This window comes from Schistocerca piceifrons, chromosome 1 (genome assembly GCF_021461385.2).
Source record: "Schistocerca piceifrons isolate TAMUIC-IGC-003096 chromosome 1, iqSchPice1.1, whole genome shotgun sequence".
Taxonomy (NCBI): domain Eukaryota; kingdom Metazoa; phylum Arthropoda; class Insecta; order Orthoptera; family Acrididae; genus Schistocerca; species Schistocerca piceifrons.
In genome coordinates, this window is record NC_060138.1 from 999735631 (window position 1) to 999753562 (window position 17932).

Genomic DNA, 17932 nt, shown 5'->3' on the forward strand with positions numbered 1-17932 from the left:
TGCAGGGACACAGAGGGGAAAAGGAGGAAACAAGGACAGGTTACAGTTGGAAGGAAGGTAGCCGTCGTGGCGAAGTTCAACATCCAGGATGGGGAGGTGCTGTAAATTGCCCTGATGAAGGAGATGGAGTGTGTGGAGGTGGAGAGAGGGTGGGATACAGCGATAGAGGCATCGCAATGGGTGGGGGTGGAGAGGAAGAAGGAAACCAGGGGGTGGGGGAATCAAGCCTATGGGCAGTGTAAAGGATGCAGACATATTGGAGGAAAAGGAGGAAGTCGGGGAAAGGGATGAGGTCATATAGGAGCCATGTGGGGGATGAAAGGTGGTTGCAGAAGGCAAGGCGGAGCACATGGTGTTTGAGGATTTGGAGGGTCTTGTAAAAGCAGGTGGGTGTGGAGATGCAGGCAATGCTGACATAACAGAGGATAGGACAGATGAGAGATTTATACGTGTGGAGGATGGTGGAAGGATGTAATCCCCATGACCGGCCAGACAAGAGTTTCAGGAGGCGGAGGTGGGAATGGGCTATCTACTGGATGATCAGGAGGTGAGGGGTCCAGGTGAGGTGATGGTCGAGGGTGAGGCCAAGGTACCTCAGGGTGGGGGTGAGCTGGATGGGAGAACCATAAAGAGTGAGGTAGAAGTCATGGAGACAGAAGGATGAGTGGTGCAGTCTATGATGATTGCCTGGTCTTTGGAGGGGTTGAGACGAAGGAACCACTTGTTACACTAAGTGGTGAACTGGTGAAGGTGGGTTTGGAGGGTGCATTGGGACCATTGAAGGGTAGGATAGAGAGCCAGGAAGGTGGTGTCATCAGCATATTGGAGAAGGATGACAGATAGGGGTGGCTTGGGCATATCAGCGGTGTACAGGAGATAGAGGAGAGGGGAGAAGACGGAGCCCTGGGGGATCCCAGCATTGGGATAAGAGATACAGGAGTTGGTGTTGTGGAGGGTGACATACTAAGGACGGCCTGAGAGGAAGGAAGCGACCAGACAGACAAAACTGATAGGCAGGGCGTAGGTTTGCAGTTTAAAGGAGACCGGGATGCCATACATGGTCATAGGCATTTTGGAGGTCGAGGAAAACAAAAATGGCAGAGCGATGGGAGTTAAGCTGGAAGGAGAGAAGGTGACTGAGGTTAAGGAGTTCGTCTTCGGCAGAGAAGGAGGGTTGGAAGCCACACTGGGTAAGGGGGAGGAGATGGTGCTGGTTAAGGTGCTGATGAATATGATGGTAGAGGATGGATTCGAAGACCTTACTGAAGATGGAGGTGAGGCAGATGGAATGATAGGAAGAGGCGACGGAAGGGTATTTGTTGGTTTTGAAGAAGAAGAGGAAGTCTTCCACAGGTCGGAGTAGATGCCGTTAGTGAAAATTATGGTACATACTGATGCTTAAAGGCTGTACCCTACCGCCTACGATTGAGATAAATTCTTTCTAGGTGTTCTTGCCACGCTGCTGTAATATTACATGAATTTTTGGCGTGTTATAAGTAACCATGGCGGGTGTTATTGCACAGGGTGTATCAAAAAGGATCATCCTTTAAAAACATCATAACTATTATGTTATTTGAGATATGTCTGAACAACGTACTGTTGGAAAGGGCAAACTCTCGAGTCTTACATAGTTGCCGCAGGGTGGCAGCATTGTGTGCCCACTACACTTCTGACAAAAATGGTGTTGGGAGAAGTGAAAGTGTTTTGTGTTCTACGTTTTCTTTGCCGAGAACACTTTTATAGAAAGCACATATCTCGATACGCTTGAGAACTTTCTTTTCCCTCAGTTGGGGACTGACTCGAATAGCTTTGTTTACTAACAGGATGGGGCACCGCCTCACTGGCATCTGTAAGTGCGGGAATTTTTAAACCAAAGGATTACTGCACGATGGATCACTCCATCCTTCACACCTACAAATCCTTGATCCGCCCCATCCTCTGTTATGCCAGCCTAGCTTGGATTTCCGCCCCTCCCCGGTTCTATAAAGCCCTCCAAATCCTCGAACGCCATGCACTCCACCTCGCCTTCCGCATCCGCCTTCCGTCCCCCATGCGCATCCTCTACGACCTCATCCCCTTCCCCCACCTTCTCCTTTTCCTTGAACACATCCGCACACTATATATTGTCTGCCAACTTGATCCCACTCACCCCCTGGTGTCTCCCTTCCTCTCCACCCCCACCCAGTTGCTGCGCCTTTACCGTTGTGTCCCGTCCTCTCTCCATCTCCACACCCTTCATCTCATTTCCCAACGCAAATTCCACCATCTACCCCTCCCGGATGATGAGCTTTGCCCTGACATCTACCCTTCCTACCAACTCTAACCCCATCTTCCTGCCTCCTCCTCAGGGCTCCCTCTCCTCCCCCTCCCTCCTCCTTAGCGGCTTCCCCCTCCTATTCCCCCTCCATCTCTTGTGCCTCCTTTCAGTGTCTCTGAACTCCATCCTGCCCTGTCTTCCCTCTTCACCTCCCGCCCCACGTGTCTCACGCCTCTTCGTGTACCCACTGATTCCCCTCCTCTCTTCATCCCGCCTCTTCCCCTGCTGCCCCTTTTTCCATCCTCTCTGCCCTTTCCCTCGGCAGGTCACGCCTGGCAGGTTTATCCTTCGTCGTGTGTGCTCCAAGTGGGTTTTAAGTGTGTTGTTCCGGAGTGTTTTTACTACTGTGGCCGACTTTTAACGTGTGCATGTCCATTCAGTTTTGGAGAATCGCCAACTGTGTTTTTTAACTTTCCGGTGACTTTTTTTTAAACTGTCCTCCATGAACGTCTCCGTGTTGGTCTATATTTTTTACCTCCATTTTCTCCCGTTATTCTGTTTTAAGTTCCCCTTTATCGCCTTATGTATGTAACATTTTATTCTTATTTTAAGTTGTCATGCCACTCGGCTGAAGAGCGGCGGATTGTGCAGCTGACAGCCCTCCCCTGCCCATATGGGGCAGGGGAATGAAATCACAATAAAGAAAAAAAATGGATCGGTCGTCGCACTGGACCAAATGATTAATCCTTACATTACTGGCCTCCAAAATCAGCAGACCTGACTATGTGATTATTGTTTGTGGGGGTTTATAAAAGACTCCGTTTATGTACCTCGTCACCACAGCAATGGATGAACTGAGACATCGCGTAACAGCAGTTGTGCAAGCTGTAACTCAAGGCATGCTCGCCGCAGTGTTAGTCAATGTACTCAAAAGATACGGCCATGTATCTCGAGTATTTCGATACTCGCAAACTTACTAAGCAAAACCTGTAGATGAAGTGTTTATACACATGTAGGATCTGGTCGTTTAGGGGTTAAGCGCGTGCTTGGAATCCAAGAGGACGCGGGATCGAATCTTGTTCGAATCACGGGTTCGTCAGTCTTCGTCTTAACCCTGCCTTCACTTCTCAAGAATGTGAGGAGTCGCCAAAAGCAATAAGTTGTTCGGATTCCACATTAAACTGTAGGCCTCCTTTCCCCAGTTGGAAACTAGGGTAGGTTATATTTTCGACTATGTTGGCAAATCGCCAAAGTGGTGTCCAGTTCGAAGACTTACACCAGGCCACTGAGCCATACTAAATTATTATTATTATTATTATCTGTATTCGTAATTAAGTTTGAACTGAACCATCAGTGCCTGAGTCCTACTCGCACCTGCCCGGCTTTTATTTGTTATTATTATTCTTCTTATTATTATTATTTCTACTCCAAGTTCATCACATTACAACTTTCATTCTTACCACTAGGCAGGTTCATAACGTTCAAAAATGTGAAATTAAGTAATCATTAATAATGAAACATTGCGTTTATTTCCAGTTTAAGAGAAAGACAGACTGCCGGGCTCTGTCGAGACAGTAGGAACGCTCGTTCATCTACTACGCAGTTGCACCGAGAGAGGTTGCGCAGTGGTCAGCACGCTGGACTCACATTCAGGAGTACGACGGCTCAAACCAGCGTCCGGCCATCCTGATTTCTCTAAATCGCTTCAGACAAATGTCGGGATGGTTCCTTTGAGACTTTGAAAGGGCACGGCCTTCTCTATCCTTTCCTAATCCAATGGGTGCGATGACTTCGCTGTTTGGTCCCCTCCCCAAAATCAACCAACCAACATGCAGTTGTCACACTCTGCAACCCATTCCACGCCATATACAGACACGTGAAGGTGTCACTAGTATTGAAACGAAAAGGGAATACCTTTTTCTATTATCTTACTTCAAATGTCTACAATACATGAAATGGTCAAGTCTGTGACACAGGGATCTCTATTTTGAATATTAAATTTTTTATTGATCTAGATCCCAAGTTATTACAATGACAAATTTGCGACGTACACGAATTAAGAATCTTTCCTCAAAGCCGTGACCGATCTCTTCTCCAACTCCCCCATTCCCCAGAAGTGGTCATTATTCATGCACTGATAAAATCTGAGTGTGCGTTTGTGCTAAGCAAGATCACAGGATCATACCACATGGGTTAATTTTCGTGGAGTTGGCGACACACCGAATACCCATACGACTATCAGCTGTCACTTATCTAATCCTATGAAAGGCAGTTGCCTTACAGGTACAGTTTTTATTTTGTTTTGATGTACATCTCATGACCCGTCTTCGTGGTCGAGATCACTGTCGCAGGCTGGTGGCGCTCGACTGGAGGTAAGCAGATTCGAATGCGGGTGATGGATTTTTGGTTGCATTTGGCCGGCAAGAGGAGGAGAAGTGGTGGCGTGAAGTCCCTGATCACCAGTCTTTGCACCAATGGTTCAAATGGCTCTGAGCACTATGGGACTTAACTTCTGAGGTCATCAGTCCCCTAGAACTTAGAACTACTTAAACCTAACTAACCTAAGGACATCACACACATCCATGCCCGAGGCAGGATTCGAAACTGCGACCGTAGCGGTCACGCGGTTCCAGAATTTGCACCAATGTCCTAGGTTCAGTTCAGGATCTCTCCGCAGTGTCTCTTGAAGTGAGGGCATGCGACACTGTTGATGATGAGCCGTCCGTCGGATATGGACCATAATCTCGGCTGCCCCCTAGTTGTTACTCGAGTCGGGCATGTGCCGGCTCTGAACTTCATTCTCTCCCTTCTCGCATCATGATCATCACCATACAACACAAAGAAGAAGCCACGCTATACAAATATCTATTACAGTCACTTACACCCCTACTGAAGTGGTGCTACCAAACCTACGAATCTCAATAAACAAATTTATTGTCATCATTATGTGCTGTTTCAAATTACAAAATATTTTGTACTCTCACTATCAATTAAAAACTACAGTTGCGTTAAGATACGGTTCAACTTTTGTTAGTGTGGGACCTAAGTAATCATTATTCGTTTCCATTTGTTTTCGCAGATTTCAAGAAGGTGAACAGTTCTCTCTGTGGCACTGGAACAACGTACATAACTGTTTGTCCAGACTTTGCCCACAACCACGGTGAGTGTCCGATAGAGGAATAATAACATGAATTCTGTCTTACTGATTGATTATTTCAACTGTACATGCATACTCCCCGCTAGGCAATGAAGATACAAAGGGAGAGGATCCCCAAGATGGAGTCGCTGTGATACGGATAGACCTCGGACAAGGAGACGGTGATGTTTACAACGAGGTCCCGCCTGTCTTCGGGGAGTCTCTTCCGGTCCCACTGCCTCTGCTGTCCATGGGAAGCGACCTGCTGCGCCGCCTTGTGATGTCTGGCCCGCCGGAGCCGCCTCCTCCACCGCCGGAGGGCCTCACGCTCATCGCAGCGGACGTCAAGGTAGCGCACTACTTGCTCTGCTGTCAGAGTACCTTCGTGCATCTTTGATAAGAAATTATGCAGTTATTAAAAAAATATATATATGAAAAAAGTAACACGAGTAGCACTTAGGCAGGGAAACATAAGCAAACTCACATGAAATTTGAATGTATTGTAACATAGTAAGTTACGTAAGTTATTGAACTGTTTTAAGTAAGTTATGGGTAAGTTATTAAACTGACTGTTACTGACATAGTACGCCCATATTCTACATTCCATATATCAAAGGAGAAAATACAAAAATGCAGTAAATGAAGCAGGTAAAAATGAATGCAAACGTCTCAAAAATGAGATCCATAGGAAGTGCAAAATGGCTAAGCAGGGATGGCTAGAGGACAAATGTAAGGATGTAGAGGCGCATATCACTAGGAGTAAGATAGATAGCGCCTACAGGAAAATTAAAGAGACCTTTGGAGAAAAGAGAACCACTTGCATGAATATCAAGAGCTCAGATGGAAACCCAGTTCTAAGCAAAGAAGGGAAAGCAGGAAGTTGGAAGGAGTGTATAGAGAGTCTATAAAGGGCGATGTTCTTGAGGACAATATTATAGAAATGGAAGAGAATGTAGATGAAGATGAAATAAGAGATATGATGCTGCGTAAAGAGTTTGACAGAGCACTGAAAGACCTAAGCCGAAACAAGGCGCCGAGAGTAGACAACATTCCATTGGAACTACTGATAGCCTTGGGAGAGCCAGCCCTGACAAAACTCTACCATTTGGTGAACAAGATGTATGAGACAGGCAAAATACCCTCAGACTTCAAGAAGAATATAATAATTCCAATCCCAAAGACAGCAGGTGTTGACAGGTGTGAAAATTAGCGAACAGTCAGTTTAATAAGCCACGGCTGCAAAATACTAACACGAATTCTTCACAGACGAATGGAGAAACTGGTAGAAGCCGACGTCGGGGAAGATCGGTTTGGATTCCGTAGAAATGTTGGAACACTGTGAGGCAATACTGACCCTACGACTTACCTTAGAAAGTAGATTAAGGAAAGGCAAACCTACGTCACTTCCATTTGTAGACTTAGAGAACGCTTTTGACAATGTTAACTGGAATACTGTCTTTCAAATTCTGAAGGTGGCAGAGGTAAAATACAGGGAGGGAAAGGCTATTTACAGTTTGTGCAGAAAGCAGATGGCAGTTATAAGAGTCGAGGGGCATGAGAGGGAAGCAGTGGTTGGGAAGGGAGTGAGACAGGGCTGTAGCATATCCCTGATGTTATTCAATCTGTATATTGAGCAAGCAGTAAAGGAAACAAAAGAAAAATTCGGAGTGGGAGAAGAAATAAAAACTTTGAGGTTCGCCGATGACATTGTAATTCTGTCAGAGACAGCAAAGGACCTGGAAGAGCAGCTGAACGGAATGGACAGTGTCTTGAAAGGAGGATATAATGTGAACATCAACAAAAGTAAACCGAGGATAATGGAATGCAGTCGAATTAAATCGGGTGATGCAGCGGGAATTAGATTAGGAAATGAGACGCTTAAAGTAGTAAATGAGTTTTGCTATTTGGGGAGCGAAATAACTGATGATGGTCGAAGTAGAGAGGATATATCATGTAGACTGGCAATGGCAAGTAAAGCGCTTCTGAAGAAGAGAAATTTGTTAACATCGAGTATAGATTTAAGTGTCAGGAAGTCGTTTCTGAAAGTATTTGTATTGAGTGTAGCTATGTATGGAAGTGAAACGTGACGATATATAGTTTAGACCAGAAGAGAATAGAAGATTTCGAAATGTGATGCTACAGAAGAATGCTGAAGATTAGATGGGTAGATCACATAACTAATGAGGAGGTATTGAATAGAATTGGGGAGAAGAGGAGTTTGTGGCACAACTTGTCAAGAAGAAGGGACCGGTTGGTAGGACATGTTCTGAGGCATCAAGGGATCGCAAATTTGGCATTGGAGGGCAGCGTGGAGGATAAAAGTCATAGAGGGAGACCAAGAGATGAATACACTAAACAGATTCAGTAGAATTTAGGTTGCGGTGGATACTTGGAGATGAAGAAGCTTGCACAGGATAGAGTAGCATGGAGAGCTGTATCAAACCAGTCTCTGAACTGAAGACCACAGCAACAACATATTTTCATTGGTACACTATTAGTTAATTCGATATTCCATACGTATTTGATCAAAGGTATCCGGACAGCACTATAACGTGGAATTGACCACTAGATATCAGGAGAGGCGGGCCCGCCAGTATAAAATCAATCGGGGAGTACTGTAGTGTCAATGTAGAAGTAGTGACAGCAGAATGGGTTAGTCACAACAGCTCAGTAACTTCGGATGTGCTTATTGGATTTCACCTGACTCACACATCCATCAGGAACATTTCAGCCCTTCTGAATGTGCCCATCTTGACTGTTCTTGATGTGACTGAAGTGTAAATGCGAAGTAACCACCACAGTTAACCCAGTACCAGGCAGACCACTTGTACTGACGGACAGGAACAGTCGAAGGTGAGTGAACGAGGGTTACCTAGAAAGCAATGCACAGCGCAAAGCATTTTTTTCCAACAATTCTTTATCGAACATAATGAGAATTACATACACGAAAGAATGGTGTTATATCTACACACCCTATTTTTCCATGTACACTCCATCCCGTTCTATGGTCTTACTCCAGCGCGAAACAATGGCAATTATGCCCTGTCGGTAACAATCCTTGCCCTGGCGGCGGAGTCACTGTTTCAATTGTGAATCACCTCCTCATCGTCCTCAAAATGTCTTCCACGAATGGCATCCTTTAATGGCCCAAACAAGTACTCGCTGCAACATGCCAGATGTGACAGTCGTGGATAGTCTCCCCGACCGCTGCAAATCGTAGAGCTCCGCCGAACCGCTTTCTGATGACCAGGTGATGCACGTTACAAGCAACGTGCCGTTGTTGAATTTCTCACTGCACAGAAAGAAACTGTGGGGAATATTCACAAACGCTATCTGTCGGAAGTGACGGAAACTAAGCGCGCTCACTCAGGAGACTACAGATAATACATACGTACCGTTTCTCATTCGTAGCATTGTTTTCGGGTGAGAAAAAAAATGCGGTGCATTACTTTCTGGGCAAAAAAAAAAAAAGGCATGGAATTAGCGAAAGGAATCACTCGTCTGTTCCAAAGCTCTATCAGATATCTGTCCAACGCAATGACTGTGGGTACAGAGTTAAAAATAATGGGGTACAATGGTCCAGCAGCTCCTCATAAGCAACACATTTATGTAGTCATTGCTAAGGGACGCTTGAGTTGGTTCAAAAGAGAGTCGCTACTGAACAGTGTATGACTGGAAACGTGTCATTGGAGCAATAAATTGCGATATACCCCATGGAAAACCCATGGAACGATTTGGGTTTGGCGAATTCCTGGAGAACATTACCTGTCATAATGTGTAGTGCCACCAACGTAGTACGCAGGACGTGGTGTTACGGTACGGGAGTGTTTTTCGTGGTTAGGAGAAGATCCTCTTATTGAGCTTAGGAGAACACTTAATGAGGAAGATAAACAGATTAGTTATTCCTCTTCAGAAACACTTCTCCTTCTGTTAGACAACGTTGAAACAATTATTCTTCTGCGATTCTCTTGCGACCTGTTTTCTGCTCTTCACTCAGATCATGGGGTAACCATCTGATAGCAACCTGTTTTGTCTTTAACTTATGAGTCTGTAAATATTCTGGCCTCACAAGCAATTTCCTCGGATATTTTTCTTCGATCCTCTCTCGAAATGTCTTTAACAATAACCTGAGAGGTGTAGTCTGTTGCTGTTGATGGTCTTCCTCTTCTTGGGTTCTCATCAATGCTTAAATGATTACCTCACATTCACGGCATCGAGTGGATCATCGTGATACTGTGCTACAGTCCATTACACTACGTCCACGCATCTCTGTCAAAGCATTGTAAATTTCCTTTCGGTTGTTTCCACGTTGGGATCCGATTTTGATGTAGGAATGCTGGTCACTACATGTGACACGACCTGACTCGATTTAAGTTTCCTTTTCGAAACTGAGTCACTCACGATGCATCAACACCAACCAACAAACATATGTACACCGTCACTCTTGAAGTCTCGTTCACAACTGACATGAACTACAACTTGATCACGCCACCGTAACGGCCACATATGCGCAGTGTGCAGAACTTTTGAAATAACCCTCGTAAATATATGTAACATATATTACTTTTCGGAGCCACCGAATTCCACATAATCGTTAATTATGCTATGCCAAACGTATAATTCATTTTTGGAAAAATTTATTTATCTATATTCGCATTTCCTTATTTTATTTATGCTGTATCAATTATTCCATATCGCTGCTACGCTTTATCACACATGATTTGTCAAAATATCCTCATTTTTGTGACTTTTCTCTTTATTTACATCAAAATAGTGAGGATCTTGATCAAAAGATGCTAATTGAAAGAATCTGTTATCATCTTAACACGGAAGATACGATTTGAAAGGCGTGGTGATAAACGTCGATTGAGTGATTACTACCTGATCATCAGCTTCACTGAAGCGAAGTGGCGTAGATTTTAAGTGACAGAAGTAGAGTTTGGAATGAGTAAAGTTCAAAGCCCCGCCAACCTATCCAGGGAAAAAATGAAAAACAGCAGAAATATTCTCACACAGAAACAAAAAGTAGGAAGGTTAACTGCTTAGTCTGATTTGTGTATTTTTTAATTTCATTATGTCTAGCTTCTGCATAGTATTTAATACCGTATGGGCTCAATGATCCTAAATGACATTTTAATTTATTTCTGAATGATTATATCCTCTGGATGCTTTTTAAGCTGTTTATGAGCTTTTTGTGGTAAAAGTGACCATCATTTGCAGGAATTTTGTCACTTAGATGAAGCTGTGTTCCTCGTATGTGATAATCTTACCCATTAATTGTTACAGTGTCTGTTCCTTCGAACATACATGCATGTCTGAAGCAACAGACGTTGGTGATGATCTGTAGCTGTAGTATTCTTCTTCTCCTTTTTCTTCTTCTTCTTCTGCTTTCACGGCCCCATTGGACCACTTCAGTCAATCATTTTCTGGTCATTTGCTTCAGTAGGTTTTGCAAACCGTCCAAGGTTCATTCTAGTTCTTTGACATCCTCCCTGATTTCCTTTGTCCATCCCATTTGTTGCTTCATGTTCCAAAGTTTCTCTATAGTCTTCCTTGGTAATTTGGTTTCTTTTTCCTCAGTGTACCAAAACAAGAGATCCATTTTTCTGCATATTATCTGTAATGGGCATCAGTTGACTGTACACCACTTTATTTGCCACTGTTCGCCATAGACCATCTTCTTGATATTTATGCCTGTTCCAGCTATTCCTCTCTCTACTTTTAGGATTTTGTCGATTCTGTCTTTCAGGGCGACTTCGAAAAGTTTCACTTCCGCATGTCACCTCCAGTTGGATCACCTTCTTTTAATGTTTTAATTTAGTTTTGAACGATAGACTTTTTTATTGCATGTAAACCATGTTCATTTTCAGGTTTTATCATTTAGTTATTCGTTTCTTACCAATCAGGCTTCTCATCCAAGCTGCATGTTATAAATTCACCTAGGTATTTAAACTGTTTCACTACTTTCATTCCCCTGTTATTTGCTGTTATGTGGTTGATTACTACTGGATCTGCTGTCATTACATCACTATTTTCGAATGATGTTTGGAGTCCTACTTTTGGTGCTACATTTTGCAGACTTTTTGTTTAATTTCTGGGTTCTTGAACTGGAGAGTAACGCTAAGTCACCTGCAAATTCCCAGCAATCTCAATTTATTTGTTCTGTCCTGGTTCCAGTTCTTACGTTTTTAGCATTTTAGTTACAGCAGTCCCTCATCAGGCACTCCAGAGTACAACTGAAAAGTAAGACGATATCCCTTTCTTAACCTTGTTTTAAAAATAAATCGCTCACATATTTCTCCCTTGAATTGTATTTTAGATTTGGTCTTGATAGAGTTAAGGTTATCATTTTTATTAATTTGGAATGGAGAGTGAATTTCCGTAGCATCTTCATCGTTGAAGGTTTGTGGATACAGTCCTAAGTTTTTTTTGTAGTCTACAATGTTTGACTTGTTGTTTTTGTCTTTCTTTATAGAAATCCATTACCGATTTCAAAGCGATTATCTGTTCTGGGCAGCTTCTCCAGTGTCTAAATCTTCTGTGGTATTCTCCTAGTTCCAATGCAAGTTGATCTTTCAACGACTGTATAGAAATCTTGACATGGCTTTATATGTGATATCTAAAAGGGAAATTGCTCTGTGCTTGTCTGGATTAGATTTTTGTCCTCTTTTTTGTAATAGGTTGAGTACAGTTGCAGTCCATTGTTCTAGTACTACTTCTTTGATCCAGATTTTCGCTATGCGTTAGTGTAATGATATCTTCACTGGTTCTGCTGCATATTTCCAAAGTTCCGCATATGTCTGATCTTCTCGCACTTGCTTTGTAGTGTTTGAAGTCTTTCAAAGCTTTATAGATTTTATGGATATCGGGTGGGTTTATAATTTCTGCTTGTGTCTCAACAGGGGTATCTGTGTTTCTTTGAATTGACTCTGAGTGGTTTTCGCAATTTAACAGTTTGTAAATGTTTCTACTGAAATTCCTATGTTTTTGTTACTGCTATGGGCCATCTTATTATTTTTGTCCTTTAAGAGTAATGTTGGAGGCACTCCTCTTTCATACGGAGCAAATAGACAACACATATGGCATACGCACGACACAGAATGCCTACGCCTTGCTGCCTGTCTGGGGGCATAACCGATACAAATGGACGCCTAGCATCACAGAGAAGCTTCGCTACACATTTTGTCTCTAACAAAAGTTGTTCCCCACGGTGTAGTTTTTCACCCCTAGGCATTTGGTGCAAGGACATTGAAACACCCTGTACACATTGCCGAAGCTGTCAACACCTTTCGATTTCTGCATGAATTTTTGCGATATTATTTTTTTAGAAAATTAGCTACGCACTTAATTGCTTTCCTCTGTAATTTTACCAGTCTTTGGAAGTGTGTGTTTGAAAAATGTGTGTATTTAGAAAGACTATTGCTGATTGCCTAATCTATCAATTTTCAATCCACTTTTATGATTGTTTCCTTGTATATTTCGTGGTCAGCGGGACATTGCCTTAACTTTCATTTTTCACTTTGTTGAAACTCTTGTTTCATAGCCCAGTGTCGAAGTAGCTGCTCATAGTCACACTAACTTAAACTGTTACATAAGTATTGGGATACCTCAAATATCATGTCAGACCTCCTTTTGGCCGCCGTTGTACAGCAGCTCGACGTGACATGGACTGCACACTGGCGGGGTCAGGGATTTTCTCTGCCTCGTGATGACTGGGTGTTGTGTGATGTCCTTAGGTTAGTTAGGTTTAACTAGTTCTAAGTTCTAGGGGACTGATGAGCATAGGTGTTAAGTCCCATAGTGCTCAGAGCCATTTTTGGACTGCACAAGTCCGCTGCAGAAATACTGAGCCACGTTGACTCTATAGCCGTCCATAATTGCGAAAGCGTTGCCGGTGAAGGATCTTGTGTCAAAACTGACCTCTTGATTATGTCCTATAAATGTTCGATAGGATTCGTGTCGGACTATTTGGGAGACCAAATTATTTGCTCAAATTGTCCAGAATATTCTGACATGCACAATGTCATACATAAAAATTTCCACCGGCCGTGGTGGCCGAGCGGTTCTAGGCGCTTCAGTCCAGAACCGCGCGACTGCTACGGTCGCAGGCTCGAATCCTGCCTCTGGCATGTATGTGTGTGATGTCCTTAGGTTAGTTAGGTTTAAGTAGTTCTAAGTTCTAGGGGACTGATGACCTCTGATGTTAAGTCCCATAGTGCTCAGAGCCATTTGAACCATAAAAATTCTATCGTTGTTTGTTTGGCAACATGAAGGCCATGAACGCCTGCAAATGGACTCCAAGCAGCCGAACATAACCATTTCTAATCAATGATCGGTTCAGATGAGCCAGAAGACCCCGTCCATTCCATATGAACACAGCCCACATCACTATGGGGCCACTATGAGCTTGCACAGTGCCTTGTTGACAACTTGGAGCTGAGGCTTCGTTAAGTCTGCACCACACTCGAACCCTACCATTAGTTCTTCCCAACTGAAATCGGGACTCATCTGACCGGGTCACAGTTTTCCAGTGGTGCAGGGTCCAACCGATATGGTCACGTGCCTTGGAGAGGCGCTGCAGGCTATTTCGTGCTGTTAGCAAAGGCCCTCGCGTCAATCGTCTACTGCCAAAGCCCAGTAACACCATGTTTCGCCGCAATTTCCTAACAGATTCATTGGTCGTATTGATTTCTGCGGTTATTACATGCAATGTTGTTTGTCTGCTAGCACTATCAACTCCAAGCAGAAGCCGCTGCATTCAGTCGTTAAGTGAAGGCCATCGGCGATTGCGTTGCCCGTTTTGAGAGGTAATGCCTGAAATTTAGTACTCTCAGCACACTCTTGATATGTGGATTTCTGAATATTGAATTTCCTAACGGTTTCTGAAATGGAATGTCCCATGCGTCTAGCTCCTACTACCATTCCTCGTTTAAAGTGTGTTATTTCCCGTCGTGTGACCCTATCACATGAATCACCTGAGTACGGATGAAGCTCCTCCAATCCATTGCCATTTTATACCTTGTGTACGTGATACTACCGCCATCTGCATATGTGGATATCGCCATCCCATGAGTCTATGTCGTTTCTGGAAACCCAGAATCTACTCTGTAGGAATCAACATGGGTCCGGAAACAGTGATCTTGTGAGACCCAACTCGCTTTATTTGTTCATGAGACCCAGAAAATATTACAAACAGGCTCCCAGGTAGATGCAATTTTCCTTGTCTTCCGGAAGGCATTCGATACAGTTCCTCACTGTCGCCTGATAAACAAAGTAAGAGCCTACGGAATATCAGACGAGCTGTGTGGCTGGATTGAAGAGTTTTTAGCAAACAGAACACAGCAGGTTGTTCTCAATGGAGAGACGTCTACAGACGTTAAAGTAACCTCTGGCGTGCCACAGGGGAGTGTTATGGGACCATTGCTTTTCACAATATATATAAATGATCTAGTAGATAGTGTCGGAAGTTCCATGTGGCTTTTCGCGGATGATGCTGTAGTATACAGAGAAGTTGCAGCATCAGGAAATTGTAGCGAAATGCAGGAAGATCTGCAGCGGATAGACACTTGGTGCAGGGAATGCCAACTGACCCTTAACATAGACAAATGTAATGTATTGCGAATACATAGAAAGAAGGATCCTCTATTGTATGATTATATGATAGCGTAACAAACACTGGTAGCAGTTACTGCTATAAAACATCTGGGAGTATGCGTGCGGAACGATTTGAAGTGGAATGATCATATAAAACTAATTGTTGGTAAGGCGGGTACTAGGTTGAGATTCATTGGGAGAGTCCTTAGAAAATGTAGTCCATCAACAAAGGAGGTGGCTTACAAAACACTCGTTCGACCTATACTTGAGTATTGCTCATCAGTGTGGGATCCGTACCAGGTTGGGTTGACGGAGGAGATAGAGAAGATCCAAAGAAGAGGGCCGCGTTTCGTCACAGGGTTATTTGGTAAGCGTGGTAGTGTTACGGAGATGCTTAGCAAACTCAAGTGGCAGACTCTGCAAAAGAGGCGCTCTGCATCGCGGTGTAGCTTGCTGTCCAGGTTTCGAGAGGGTGCGTTTCTGGATGAGGTATCGAATATATTGCTTCCCCCTACTTATACCTCCTGAGGAGATCACGAATGTAAAATTAGAGAGATTCGAGCGCGCACGGAGGCTTTCCGGCAGTAGTTCTTCCCGCGAACCATAGGCGACTGGAACAGAAAAGGGAGGTAATGACAGTGGGACGTAAAGTGCCCTCCGCCACACACTTTTGGGTGGCTTGTGGAGTATAAATGTAGATAAATGTAGATGTAGATGTAGATCTCAAGTGTATTTTACTTGTGCCGCAGGTGGGCGTGACCATCAACATGCACGGCCCGCCTCCGCCGCCACCGCCGCCGCACCCGGCAACACGCCTCGTCCTCCCGCCCCCACTGGCGCTGCCCCGCATGCCGCTGCTGGCGCCGCCACCCCCGCCACCGCCGCAGCGGCAGGTTCTTGACCAGCGCTACCAGCCCCAGGAGTCGGACGTCAGCTCCGCGGCGCCGCAGACAGCTCGGCCCTCCACTACAGCCACTGCCGTCGCCGCTCTCGCCGCTATGGTTGTGGCCGCGCGCCATGTCTAGGCGTGACCTACTCTGTGAGGAACGGCCCGAACCGTCCACAATTTGGGATACAAGTCGGATGCTCCTTAGGTGTAGGATTCTCCCAATTTCTAACATCACTGTTGTATATGCAAGTCCTGACTGACTCAGAACTGTTACTTACCTTAACCAAACGTGTTAATTTCCGATAATATGAAAAAAATACAGGAGATTAGTAAACGTAACTAGAATAGACAGCTACTTTTATGACTGCTGGATGATTTACAGCTTCTAGGTATTACTAAAAAATAATTTTTTTGGTACAATAGTTCTATGTCACTATATTAAAACTGTTAGTTTCCGTCAAATGACAAACCATCCTGAAGCATTAAAGACTTTAATTACAGTACATGTCTCCTATCATGATCATTTGTATCTAGATCAATGAACTGCATCTGCTTTATGGAATACAGGAAAGTACCCAATTTATTCAAACGGTTGTATGTTAACAGGACATATCACAGAATTAGTCTGTGCTTTTTCCTGAAAACGTATTGCCTTATGTATAAATTGGGTACCTTCCTACATTTTTTGATCTAAATATAAATGATCATGATGTAGTTCCTGTTATTAACGTACTTTTTGTACCCGAGTGTAGCCTGTTATTTGAGCTAGAATGGTAGATTTAATAAACCGATTTATAGCTATTGTGCCCAATCTTAATTTTCTGACTCTTTGACCCCATAAATTTAATTTTTCCAATATTTTTCGGAGTATAGATCCATCGAGAACACCAAAATGCAGTCGTAACATATTTCGGTAACTCAAAACTTGCTTTGTATTCAGCGAATCGACATATCCCAACAGACACGGACAAATCACGATAATAACTCAGATTGCGTAACAAAGTTTTTGTGCTATTTGTCACCCATACATTTCCATTCATCAGCTTTTAAAAATATTTCGTTCAAATTTCTGCTAGAGGAAAATAGGCAAGTGTAGCTGCAACTGAACATTCTCAGTGCTGTGTCATTATTCTCCAACGATTATAAAGATTACTAATTGCTAGTAAAATTAGGAATAAATAAATCAAAAATGATAATGTACCTCAACGTGCTTATTTCTCTCCATGCCTTTTTCCTCTATGTCGTTTCCTGCTTCACTACCACTCAGAATGAATGTCGTGCTAAACACACACTGTGAAAAGATGAAATTGCGTTCCTAGCTGCGAGACTTGGAAGTAAGCACCCACTACCAACTCCTTACCCTGCCCGTGCCTAAAGTATTCTATTCGTTCCTGCTACAGGCGTGATTCGACGTTGTCTCCACGATCACAGGACGGAAAGGGGTAGCAGAAATCTGCTTAAATAAGATTGCAGACTCAGTTAGATATGTACATTTTCATAAAGACCAGAAAAAAATTAAAAATCACACAGATTGATCAAGGTAAACAGGCTTTCAAATAGGTGAAAGAATGGCCAGGATACCAGAAAGTTATTGCTGGAATGCTAGACAGCACTCAGTTAAAAGTTGCGCCCCAGTGATGGATCAGAGGTGAGGAGCGTTAATTCAACCTTCGATCATACCAGACGAGCGAGTGCAGCACTCTTTCTTTTCACTGATTTCTTAAGATAACCATTCGTTGAGTTTGGCCACTATTCACAACGATAACGGTGCCACAGTGAGAACAACAAACTTAGGTGCTCATCAGGTTATACTTATTATGATTGGGTTGGTTGGTTGTTTTGGGGAAGGAGACCAGACAGCGTGGTCATCGGTCTCATCGGATTAGGGAAGGATGGGGAAGGAAGTCGGCCGTGCCCTTTCAGAAGAACCATCCCGGCATTTGCCTGGAAAGATTTAGGGAAATCACGGAAAACCTAAATCAGGACGGCCGGACGCGGGATTGAACCGTCGTCCTCCCGAATGCGAGTCCAGTGTCTAACCACTGCGCCACCTCGC

The 17932-nt window shown here is 43.8% G+C and overlaps 1 protein-coding gene across 1 annotated transcript in view; it reads left to right on the forward strand.

Annotated features, from left to right (window-relative positions):
* The window catches only part of LOC124795318 (nematocyst expressed protein 4-like), a 34542-nt gene extending 17466 nt beyond the window's left edge, over positions 1–17076 (forward strand). Inside the window, exons 3-5 of the mRNA XM_047259293.1 lie at positions 5337–5417; positions 5501–5742; positions 15737–17076. Coding sequence (XP_047115249.1) covers positions 5337–5417; positions 5501–5742; positions 15737–16012 — 599 coding nt within the window. The 3' untranslated portion in view covers positions 16013–17076. The remainder of the gene's footprint in view (positions 1–5336; positions 5418–5500; positions 5743–15736) is intronic.
* The last annotated feature ends 856 nt before the right edge of the window (positions 17077–17932 follow it).